Source organism: Tinamus guttatus, unplaced genomic scaffold (genome assembly GCF_059628265.1).
Source record: "Tinamus guttatus ecotype Peru unplaced genomic scaffold, ASM5962826v1 Tinamus_guttatus_pri_ptg000215l, whole genome shotgun sequence".
NCBI classification, from domain to species: Eukaryota; Metazoa; Chordata; class Aves; order Tinamiformes; family Tinamidae; genus Tinamus; species Tinamus guttatus.
In genome coordinates, this window is record NW_028288749.1 from 383,573 (window position 1) to 395,850 (window position 12,278).

Here is a 12,278-nt window from a genome sequence, read left to right on the forward strand (position 1 = left end):
TCTCCTCGCTTTCTCCATGGCCAGGTGGCTTCTCGGGTCTCTTCCCTCCCACCATCGGCACTGTGCGTTCCATAGCAGAGCTTGCCAGGCATGTGGGGTTTGAGCTGTTACCTTTTCTTACCTTGCAAGCTGTTGGAAGCTGAATTGCAGCTGGAAAACCTTTCCAGCAAACCTGTTTATTTGCCTAAGGAATAAATTGGCAGATAGTAGTAAATGAAGGAAAGCTGGTGCATAGCCGGAACATAAGAAATTGAGAAATGTAAGTGCAATAATTGTTACTTTCTGGCCATTATTTTGGCGTTTGATAGTTTTATTTACCATGGGAGCCTTGCTTAAGCCACTGAGGTTTGTCTGTGGTGCTTTTTGGTTGGATTTAGTTTCTGTAAATAAAGCAGTGACTTGTACTTCACTGCTCTCAAGTTTGTCTTTCATCATATCAGTTAAAATAGAAGCAAAAATACTTCCAGCTCACATGGAGCCCTTTTAAACCATTGCTGGCACAGGGTTATCAAGTGATTCCTGTACCTACACACATTCTTTGTCTCTCTTCCCTCCCTGCAGGACACCCTAATTATTGGGATGTCTGTGCATTACAGGAAACATTTTTGGTCAGGATGCTAGTGACTCTTGGCGTTATTTTATTGATCCTGTTTACAGATTTCTCTGCATGCTGAAGGAAACTCGGATTTTCCTTTGTGCTCGTGCCATTTTGATGAGTAGATTTGGTGAACTTGGGAATGCTCATACAAACTGCTTCCAGGCTTGCACCTACAGCCACCTTCTCTTCATCCTGTTGGGATTTGCCTGCCCAGGTTAATTAGCCTGTGTTGGTAAAGAGCTTTCAAAGCTTAGAATACATTCATAAATGTGTGATTAGTAATATGTCTCTTCTGTTCAAAGCAACTGCTCCGTTATTGGGGTGTTGTCTTAACAAAACAGGCACGTCCTAATTCTTTGCCTTCTTCTTTGTCATTTCTTGATTAATAGCTATCTCTGTAGGTGCATGATGAATACCGATGCCAATAAATACCTGCGGCTCCTGTTAGTAGGGCTTAATGCTCATAGAGAAAAAGATCAAATAATCTTGCTGGATCAAGAATCAGTATTTTATTTTTGCAGAACAGAAGCGTCAAGATAATTTCCCAGCTTATTTGGTCCTCCCAAGGGGTCATTTCTATGTGGCTGCATGTGCTTTCAGCCTGCTCAAATTACCAAGTCTCCTAGAAGAAAGTGAACTCACTAGTCCCATGGGTCCCACCTACTTTTTTTGTTATAACTGGTCTGATCCATTACCACGTTTAATAGAGTTTTGGTGAAATTTTTGGCTGATTACCAGCTTGATTAAATACAGGCTTTCTGCACAAATGTGGATTTTGTAATGCTAAGTAACACCAAGCAGGTTGTTACCTTGTCACCACTGAACAGTGTAAGATTCTTCTGGGTTTCTGAAGTTGAAAGGTAGATGGGCCACTGGCTTACACTAAAACACTTGCTGATAGCAGTTGGCTATTTGTTGCATTTTGTCTTCTTTCCTCATACTCGAGGAAGCCTAGAAAAGTTGGGAAATTTAGAAGGAAATACAGAAGATATCCTGTAGATAAGATTTCAATGTGGTGCTACTGGGTGTACTTTTAATTATTTTGGATGCCATAGTAGTTGAAGAGGTGTAAACGTGCACATAAGCTCTTTCCTTCTGTAGTTTTTTTTGCATGGTGGTTTTCTCTTCATGCTCTGTAGTAATATCAACTTTTAAATGTATTTTTAAACTCCTAACCCAAATGTTATTTAACTCTGTTCTGTTTCTAATTTGTAACTTCTGCTGCTTTTGGCTCTGTCACACAGACATTTTTTTAGATTAAGGCTGGTCTTTGGATTGCAATAAACATTTCTGTGTGTTGTAGCTGTCTATGTAGTTACTAAAGTACTAAATCTCTTCTGTTTTGTTTATTTCCTGGATTATGGGTGAGCAGGACAGGCATTTTTAAAAATGTGTGGATTTATTTTTATGTACAGGTCTTGCTACAATTGCAGACTTCTGCAAATACATTCTAATTCTTCATATATGGATCAGAGCTCCAAAGTAACAGATTGTTGAGGGAGCAACAGCTTACAAATGCCGAGAGCTGACTTGATTTATTCAGTCATTTTGTAGATTAATTGATTGTTCTTTGAAATCTGAAGTTCTATACATGTGTTTCAGTGGACTGGAAGCTATGGCCAGTCCTCAGTATTTTACATCTACTTTTTTCATTTAACTATATGACTATAGTTCATCTAACTATAGTCATATGAACTATATGACTATAGTTCATTAACTATATGACCGATGTAAGCAGCATTATCTTCCTGTGCTTGAAAACAAAGGATTTAGTTCAGTAATAATATTGCATCATATTAGCAAGCAGAAGGACATTATAAACAGAATCATAAACATGTTGTTTGGGAGGGATCGCCTGTCTCCCTGGTCGCTGAAAGTAGCGTTATTCCCCCACACATTTTATTGCCAACAAAGATTCTTCTTAGCAAGTCCCAGAGTCCTTGTTCTGATGCCCGTCGTCCCAGCCACCGTGAGATCCAGCCCTCGGGGATGGCTGGAGTCCTGCAGCCCATGTTTTTATTGGGCGTTTAAAATTCCCAGTGAGGACTAGAGCCAGGTCAGGAGATTTTTTGGCTGTTTAGAGAAGGCTTTATCCACTTGGTCCTGGTTCTCAGGTGGTCTGTAGCAGGATGTGGCCACATCTCTTGTATTGTTTTTGTCTGATCTTGACCCAGAACCTCCCAAAGTGAAGTCAAGTGGATTCCGTTTGTTCCCAATGGACCATCTTCAGCAAACAAGACTTCATGTTCAAGGAGGCTGTGTCTTCCTGCTGATACCGCCTGAGCCTTTCCTCTTCCAAACTGGAAGGATCAAGTGCACAGGCTACAGCATCAGGCATTGTCCCCTCTCACCTCTCTTTTTCCAAGAATGGGCAAGGCTGCCCACTTGGACGAGCAGCAAGGGGTAGTAGTTGGAGTTGGCTGCCTTTGTATCTCTGCATGTTTTGTTAGTCACCTTCTTTTTGTTTGCACCTCCTGGTTGCTAGCGGTCCCTAGGTGCCAGGCAAATATGACATTGGAAGTCTGCTTGCCCCTCTGGGAGCTTTTCTCCTGAGTGCATTTGCCTGTTACCAGCATCCCATCATACACTGCCTTCCTCCTGTGCTGCAGTCCAGCAGTACTTCTGTCAAGTGGGGGGACTGAGTAAGAGACACACAGTTATTCTGCATCATTCCTGGGTCCAGGGGGCCTAAGCAGACAGTTAACCTCATGGGGCAGCTTTATGGTACTGTGCCTTTCTAAGTCCCTTTAAATTCAGGGAATTTAAAAGTCGTGTTTTGAAGTGATGTATCAAAGTTACTTGCCATTCACTACCACATGGGTCACTGGAGGGTGACTTTCTGAATTGCACAAGGCCAGTACCTCTGGACAGCATTTGGTGCATAAACTCTTATTTACTTCTTTAAATCTTTATGAAGGTTGATATGATGATTTGTTCTTTTTATCTATGCAGGTACCAGTGATAGCAATACTGGGTTCAGGCGGTGGCTTTCGTGCCATGGTAGGGTTTGCTGGAGTAATGAAAGCGCTCTACGAGTCAGGAATATTAGACTGTGCAACTTACATTGCTGGCCTCTCGGGATCTACATGGTAAGGTTCTTTCTTTTTATTTTTTTTATTTTTTTGGTTTTGCTTTTCTTCACTTTTTGGTTCAGAAAATTCCAACAGCAGTTTTCATGGTAGTTGATGACTTATTCTGAAGGTTGTGATTCAGAGCAAATCTTGCACACTGCGAGAAGGGAAAAGGCTTCTTGAGCCAGCTGTCTGGCAGCATGGTAGGTCAGTGGAGTCATCTCCATCTCCTGATGGTGGAGTTTCAGAGAGCCTCGAAGGGGAAGAGCAACTCAGACTCCAGTTGGTCTCCCTGGGAGCTGTGATAGCAGCCGTGGATTAAAAGAGGTGCTACACATATGTAGTCTCTTCCCAGCATGAGTGCTTTTTGTCCTTTGTAACTTCATTTTTTTATCTTGATGACTGAACCATAAAAATAAGAATTCAAGTCGTTGATATACTAGAAATACTTTGAGTTTGTCTTTTTTTTTCTAAATGAAATCAAATTGGAATGGAAAAATAATCATTTTAATTTGAGGAAGATGATTCATTCAACTCAAAATGGAATATATCCTTTTTGGGCACTTCTCAAAGATCGTCAAAATCATTGAAAGAACTTCTTCTCCAGAATGTGCTGTCTGATTCTCTCAGCTTTGGGCAAGTTGAGCAGATGCATCTCAGCTTGTACGGAAGAATCGCCATCCTCACGGTGGATGACATCCAGCTGTGGATTGCTTGTATTGTGTCTCTTGGCACTATTGCAGTGACAGGTTGTCTATCTTTTATTAAAGCAGTCTATCAGTCAGATGGGGAGGAAGTGTCTTTCAGGATGTCTCTATATGGGGACACCTTTCTGCCTGACTCAATAAATGCTTCACACCATGAAGAGGAACAACACAAGGAGAAAGTGGAAGTGACGGCGCTGGGTTAATGGCACTGGCTGCTGTGGGCTCCAGGCTTTGTAGGCAGCAGAGTGATTCAACTCCCAATATTATGTCTGCTTTAACTGCTTTGGTAAATAAGGGTTTCTCTTCTCCTCAGCCAGTGTAATGAATGTAGCCCGTTGTCTCCTAGGCTTTTATAATAATTGCCCCAAATTGTACATATTACAAATATTAGAACTATTGTTTTAGTAGTTATTAAATGAAATAATCTTTTTAAAAAGCTCTGCAATCAGCTAGAGACATCTGGCATATTCAAGCCAAATTCTAAATGTGTGGCCTCCTTTGTACTGCATTTTTCATTAATTGCATTACTTATTTCATCTAAACCTTAGCTTTAATGTCAGTAAAACAGGTTGCAGTCGAGAATGTTATGAGAATGTTGAAGAGAATGTTGAAATTTTCAAGGAAGTATCCTAATTGTCACAAAAGATCATTTTATCCTAACCAGTACTTTCTGTATCATAACCAAGTTTGAATACTGAAGCTGTGTCTGGAGTAGTGAATCCAGCCTGGGGCCACTTAGCTTGAGAAATATGTTAACAAACTGGATAAATTCCATGAGAGGATGACCAAGGTGATGAGAGGTGATGAGGAGCACATGTAGGCTCAGGGGCTGGATTTGTTTAGCCTGAGGTAAAACAGGCTGAGTTGGGAGTTTGGTTGCTGTCCCTAGCTCTCTAATGGGTAGACTCCTTCTGGAGACACACAGGTAAAGGACAAGAGTTAGAGGCCGTGAGTTGCAGCAAGGAAGGTTTGAGTATCTACTGCGAAGCATTTTGTACAGTGAGAGTGATCAAGATTGTTCCATCTTCACTTGACTGGACTGAAGATGCTACACACTTGTCTGACTTGCTGGCTATGTCCTATGAGATGAATCCTTGAGTGGACAAAACCTTGAGCAATGCGATCTGTCTTTTAAGTTGCCTATGGATTGAGCAGGAGTTTGGAAGACAGACCTAGAGCTTCCTTCTAGTCTAAATTATCCTATGATTCTATGAATTTCTGGTTGCCTCAAGAGTGAGGAGGAAGAAGGCTTTCTTTGGAATATGTAACTATCCATGAGTAGGGAATCTGCCTGGGATGAACTTTACACCCTGGTCCCACTCAGGGCAAATGCATGAAGTTCCATCCATTCTGAGGAAATAATGTAACCCCAAAGTTGGTAACTCTTTGGAACAGAGGGTAAACTCATCTATCCTTATTTTTTTTAAATTTTATTTCCTTCCTTGCCCTCTTCAAACTCTGAATGCCAGAATTTCTCTGAGCTAAGAAAATGTTTCTTTGTTTAACTACAAAAGTTTAACAACTCCAGAATTGTGTTTCTGGTGGATTTTCTCTATCGCTGATGCCCATGGGGAAGGGGGATTATCTGGTAAGAGAGCTGGGTGCATCTTTGAAATGAGCAGCAGCAGCAAAAGATATCTGGGTGTTGAGTGTCAGTGAGCTGGGGTGCAAATAAAGTAAGAATTCATCACTCTGCTTCTCAGCAAAGGTGTTTGTGCAGAATTATCTTTCATACCTCCACTAACTGGACAGAGTATTGAAAATGCCCTTTTCAACCCTCTCACTTTATTTGGAGGTAAATGTTAGATAGTCAGGCTGTTCCTTGTGAATGGAGAGCTTTGGTGAGGATTCATCGCTGTATGTTGATCCAGTGTAAAACTATAGAATCTATAGTGAAATAGCAACATGATCCGAAGTGATACAGTAAGAAACGTACATTGAAAACATACATAGGTATTTTGGTGGTGTTTTTTTGTTTGTTTTGTTTTGTTTTTCCTAAGGAAATTAGCCTTTTCTGGTTTGGTAATACCACCTATTGAAACTTTCCTTGCTTGATGAATGACTAAATTAACAGTTCACTGTCTATCTTTTCTTTTCTCCGCTGTGTATTACCTGGGAGTAACGCTCTCCTTTTCTTTTCCTTCCGAAGGGTGGAGTATTCCTTTCCTGGAGGGAGAGGCAGGTTTCTGCTTGTTCCGAGCTGCATGCCTAACCTTGGAGCAACGCATTTACCTCTCTGACTGCTTCAGCTGGCTGGCTTCAGCCTCGTGCTCGATTCCTCGTGCTGCCTTTTCCCTTCTCTGCTCGTATGGAAAGTCACTGCCGTCTTTGTGCCACCCTGGGTTCACGGTGCCTGCTCGCTGTTTTGCTTTAGAGCCTGTGCTAAAGAAGCAGCTTCTTGCATGTGACGAGCTTCCTCATGCCACCAAGCAGACTGCAGCGTAGAGACCTGGGCCAGAGCTCACACAGCGTGTACCTCACTGCAGGGCAGTATGTACAGTATAGCTGAGCCGCCTGTTTATTCCGAATAACACTGAAATGAGCCTCCAGGAGGTTAGGAGAGCCTGTCTTGAGGAGGCTTGAGGAGGTTAGGAGAGCCTTCAGCCCCAGCGCTGCTTAAGCCAACCAAGTGGCAAACTGTGCTTGCCTACATGTGTGCCCAGACTTTGCTTTTGCTAAGTAAGTAAAGTTTCCAGGGTTACCCGATAAGATTCAGTTAAATCTCTGCACGAGTTGTAATTATTGTGCTTTATCATAGTGCAAACACTTCTAGGTCCTGGAAAGTGTGCTAATATATTGTAGGAATTTTTGCATAATGCCAATGAACTAGAGAGTGTCAGTGAGGTACGTGTTAGAGCAAGGGAGATTTCTGTGCCCTGAAAAAATGACAATTTACTGTATAATTGATGAATAAATACTCTGATTTAATCAGCAGTATATCCAATTTTTTATGGGCTTTTTGTACAGTTCAGGCAACTGATACTGCAGCAGGTTTGGATTCTTACTGCAGCCTCTTTCCAACTGCAGGTACATGTCAACTTTGTATTCACACGCCGATTTTCCAGCAAAGGGGCCAAAGGAGATTAATGAAGAACTGATGAACTCCGTGAGCCATAACCCACTCCTGCTGCTCACCCCTCAGAAAGTCAAGCGCTACATTGAAGCCTTGTGGAATAAGAAGAGCTCAGGGCAACCTGTCACCTTCACGGATATCTTTGGAATGCTGATAGGTGAAACACTCATCCAAAATGTGAGTGCATTTCATATGACCTCTGGAGTTGTGAAATTATTGTGTAATAGTGTCTGTGGACTTTTTTTTGATGACCTTGGTTACATTTTACCCATCCCATTTAGCAATAGGAATATTCAAATTTACATTTAAACAATTACATTTACATTACAATTGCATACATTACTACGTAAGGAAGGTGGAAAATGCCTTCCCCTGGGATGCTTATCTGAGTGGTTCTCGTTCCTGTAAGAGGAAGGAAAATGCTGTGTGTTCATATGGAGTGAAAATGAGCTCAGCCACTGGATGCTTGCAGCATGCTACAATCATGGAGTATCATCCATGAAAATTACCACTTACACAATTAAAAAAAAAAAAACTTTCCCAGATGTTGTAACCCCTTTAAGTATATTTTGTTATAAGAAAAGCATTTGCTTAACAAGATATTAATACCAAGGTGAAAAATCAGTAAGACCACATCTCTATTATGTTTTTTTCTGCAAATCACAGAATGCTTAAGGTTGGAAGGGACCTCTAGAGATCATCTAGTCCAACCCTCCTGCATAAGCAGGGACCCCCATGCATAATACCTTGGTTCATAGAATACTTCCTTCACCCCTTGACTGAAGAGTTTTTAATGGGCAGAATCAAATGTCACAAACCATTTTTTTCCTTTTTTTTTGTTGTTACATTTTATTATCCACAATTCCTACTCGAATTGGGTACAAACTGTCAAGTGCAAGTGGTTCAGGCAAATAGAATTTGCCTTTGATCTTACTGCAATTGCAATGTGTTAATAGGTTTATATACTTGCAGAGATCATGAGTACACATTTCCATTAAGTTTTTAACACCATAAAATACTGAAAAACAGGAAAGCAACTTTTAATAGGTAAGTTAGAGGGTGAGTTACCAAAGTGCAGATGTGTTAATGATCCTGTGTCTATGACTAGAAGTCCTTATTCACTAAGGAGTTAAATCAGTCCCCAGATGTTTTAGCTTAATGCAGAACCTGATGCAGTCCATGAAGAAATGGAAATCACCGAGGCTCTTGGTTGTTCATAGATAATATTTCCTACTATAATTATATGGTAGTGTTTTTCAATTGTTTTTAATTTACAGGCTCCAGAGTATATTCTGGAGGAGTTGCAGCCTATTAGTAGTCTGCCTGCCTCTCTTAGTTATCTTTACTGACTTAAGAGGAGCATCATAGATTAAAAATTGCATGATCCTGGATGGTGGCTCTGTCTGCAAGAATGTTTTTCCAAGTTTCAGTGCATGTCCTCTACAGCAGCAGGGGAAAAGCGCTTGCTTTGTCCAACAGCACAGCTTTCATTTTCGTCATCTTACCTTGGATTGCATAAGTTATAATTACTTCATCTTCCTACAAACTCTTCTCTGCCCCCTTCCCTCCCAAACAATGTTGTTTGCAAAACTGTCCATCTCGGATGTGAAGAACAGATCAGTGCATGTGACAGGAGAACATCCAGGCTCTAGACACCTATGACTTCGGTTCCCTTGGGTTGGCATTTCCTGTGCAAGTTGAAGGTGTTCAGGCAGAACTTCTTTCTTTCCTCACAGAGAATGGACACCACTTTGAGCAAAATGAAGGAGAAAATCAATGAAGCTCAGTGTGCTCTCCCACTCTTTACATGTCTCCATGTCAAACCTGATGTCTCGGAGCTTATGTTTGCAGGTATGTTTTTGATCTGTGTCTGCTTGAGCCACTTGTGAAAAAAGAACCTGGCTGGAAAAAGGCCTCAGTACTTCTGAGAATAATTGCATTCCACAACTTGAGTACACTTAGAAATTGCTAGTCCCATTGCAAGAGTAATGAAGTAATTTGGCATGAAAGTAAACATTCTTTAGGTTTTAATAAAATTGTCAGTGCTACGAATTATAATTATAAATATAGGTTTTATCTAATAATATTTTTCAATATAATATTTATATAATAAATATATCAAATATAAAAAATATATAATTTTGGAACAATTAGACCAATTGGTCTAATAAAAGTTATTGCCCTTGTTGATGGATCTTGATTTTTCCTGTTTCTGACACCATTGTCTTTATCATCATGTGTGCGAGATTCTGGTTGTTTCTCTTGTTAGCTTTTCTCTTCCTTCTAGAATAGACAAAACAGCGGTCCCATGTGAAATATATCGCAAGTTTTGAGCAGAAATGCTTATACTTTCTTACTAGATTAATAGATAGGGGTAAAATGTTTCATGTTGTTTCATGTTGAAATGCATGAATTTTATCAGATAACATTCCTCCCTTCCAGGAGCGACGGTGCAAGATTTTGTGCAGCTGCTAATAGCTTTCATGCTCCAGGCTCTGCATGTTTGCACTACTAATAGTGTTTCTGACCCTGGTGGTGCTGGCTGTACCCAAAATTTCAGCAATCATCATAACTGAACATAATTACTGTGATTTATTTCAAGAGAGGTCTTGGGTTTTTTTTCTTTAATAAGACATTTTCTGATGTTAAAAAGGGGAGTGGAATTTAATGTTTGACTTTGTTATTGGCATGTTTCTGTCCCCCTAACAGTTTAACTCACCAGCTCTGTCAGAACAGCCAAAATCAGGATCTGGGGCAGCCAAATCTATCTGCACTTGGTATGTGCTGGATTAAGCCACAGCTGAAATGCTAATCCAATTTATGGCAACAGAAACACCTTGAAAATATACCTGGAAGAGAGGCTTAGCAATTTATTTTTCCTCTTGGAATGGGTTTCTGCTCTGTTTCTGCCCTTCAAGGAGAAGAGACAGATTGGTTCCAGTGCTGCCCATTGAAATAGCTCAGGTCTCCAGGAGTTGGAGGAATGACAGACACTAAATATAGAGGTCTTTGATTGTAAGACATAAATCAGCTTGTTTCCTGAAGTGGAGGATCTGAGTTGAGAACTTGTCTTCCTTTATGCAAGTATGAAAATGAAAATTGAATACCGCAGGCTAAATTAACTCTGTTCCTAAATTTAGTATCGCTCTTAAAAGCATGGTTTGGAAATAGGCCTGAAAATTAGATATTGAAAGTCCTTAAAGGGAAATTCATTTAAATTCCTGATCCGGGTCTCTAAAGGAATTTCCCTCCATGCCAATAACTGTGAAGTTTGTGGGTGGTCTATTCAGAAAAAGGGATGTTGTATTTGATTTAGATTAGATAAGCGTTGCCCCACAAAGCAAAACGAAACTCGCTGGTCATGATCAAGTCCTGCCTTTCCATGATGAGTTGTTAACCTTATTGTTCACATTTTACAGAACTATTTTGGGCCTCTTATGACTTGTCATTTTTCAGAGATGTTTCTTGTGCCTTTCTATTATTTATGACTTACTTATAAAGTAAGTCAGATCGATCACTGCTAAAACATTGGAAGATAAAATAGGTGAAGAATTAAAAAATTTGGAGTTTTTTTTAGTTTTTCATAGCTCTCTTTGAAGTCAATTCTGTGTTGTGAGCAACTCTAGTTGCTCCGTAAAAGCATTCAAAAGCAGCTAAAATCCACTTGATGTGACAAACGATCACACTGAAATATGAGAGGGAAACCCAGAGTCATTTTGGTTGTTTCTTATTCACTATTGCTTCTTTTCTTACAATCTTACAATTTTTCCAGAGAGGTCTGTTACAGTAAGAGAAGGAGAGGCTTCCTTCTTTACTTTGACATCAGACTTTGTTTAAGATCAGAGTTTTGCTTCTGCATAACCTAAAAGAGATTTCCATAAACTCACTGGATATTTAGTTTGTTATTTTGCTAAAATTTCTTTCCTTGGACAAAGGTTGCCATTGGTTTAAGTGTGTTTGTTCTCTGCTCCTATTGCAGACCTTCTACAGCCTGAGATTGCCAAGTAAACTCTTCTTAATTCCTTTTTTTGCAGATTGGGTGGAGTTCAGTCCATATGAGATTGGTATGGCGAAATATGGTACTTTTATGTCTCCTGATCTGTTTGGAAGTAAATTTTTTATGGGGACAGTAGTGAAAAAATACAATGAAAATCCTTTGCATTTCTTAATGGGTGAGTATATGTTAGGAAGGACCTATTAAAATCAGTTTCAATATTCTGTTGAAAAGTGCTTTTAAATACAATCACAAAAACTTTGGAACAACTAGAGCTCTTGCTCTTAATTTGTTGGAAGACTTCCATTGGAAAGATGTCACAGCTATGAATGGATATTTCATGATTTTGGGCAACTGGTGTGTATACTTCAGTTCCAAAATGCTCCAAAATCCATATTTACAGAAGGTTATTCAAATTCTAAGTTATTACTTAGAGTGCCATATATGTGTTTTTTGTTTGTTTGTTTGTTTGTTTTCTTCTACCAGCCTCCATTCAGCATCTATTTCTTGCCTTTCAGGTGTCTGGGGCAGTGCATTTTCTATATTATTTAACAGAGTGCTTGGAGTCACTAATTCTCAAAACAAAGGACCCACCATGGAGGAAGAATTAGGTAATCTTGGTGAATAATTGTACAATCTTGGTGAATAATTGTCCTGCTAAGCACAGCAGCTGCCAGCAAGATGCCGTGAACTTTCACGCGGTGCCTGTGGCAGGGTGGCAGTCGGCTGGTAGTCATCTCTGGAGGGCCTAATTGCTGATATCACCAGATGCCAGTGAAGTCAGGGGAAGGGAATCGCTCACTTCCTTCTCTTTCTTTCACTTTTCTTTCTGATT

General features: G+C 40.1%; 1 protein-coding gene across 1 annotated transcript in view; it reads left to right on the forward strand.

Moving 5' to 3' along the window:
- PLA2G4A (phospholipase A2 group IVA) overlaps positions 1–12,278 on the forward strand; it is a 48,624-nt gene that overhangs the window by 22,799 nt on the left and 13,547 nt on the right. Inside the window, exons 7-11 of the mRNA XM_088524839.1 lie at positions 3,551–3,687; positions 7,404–7,626; positions 9,186–9,300; positions 11,484–11,621; positions 11,962–12,054. Coding sequence (XP_088380965.1) covers positions 3,551–3,687; positions 7,404–7,626; positions 9,186–9,300; positions 11,484–11,621; positions 11,962–12,054 — 706 coding nt within the window. The remainder of the gene's footprint in view (positions 1–3,550; positions 3,688–7,403; positions 7,627–9,185; positions 9,301–11,483; positions 11,622–11,961; positions 12,055–12,278) is intronic.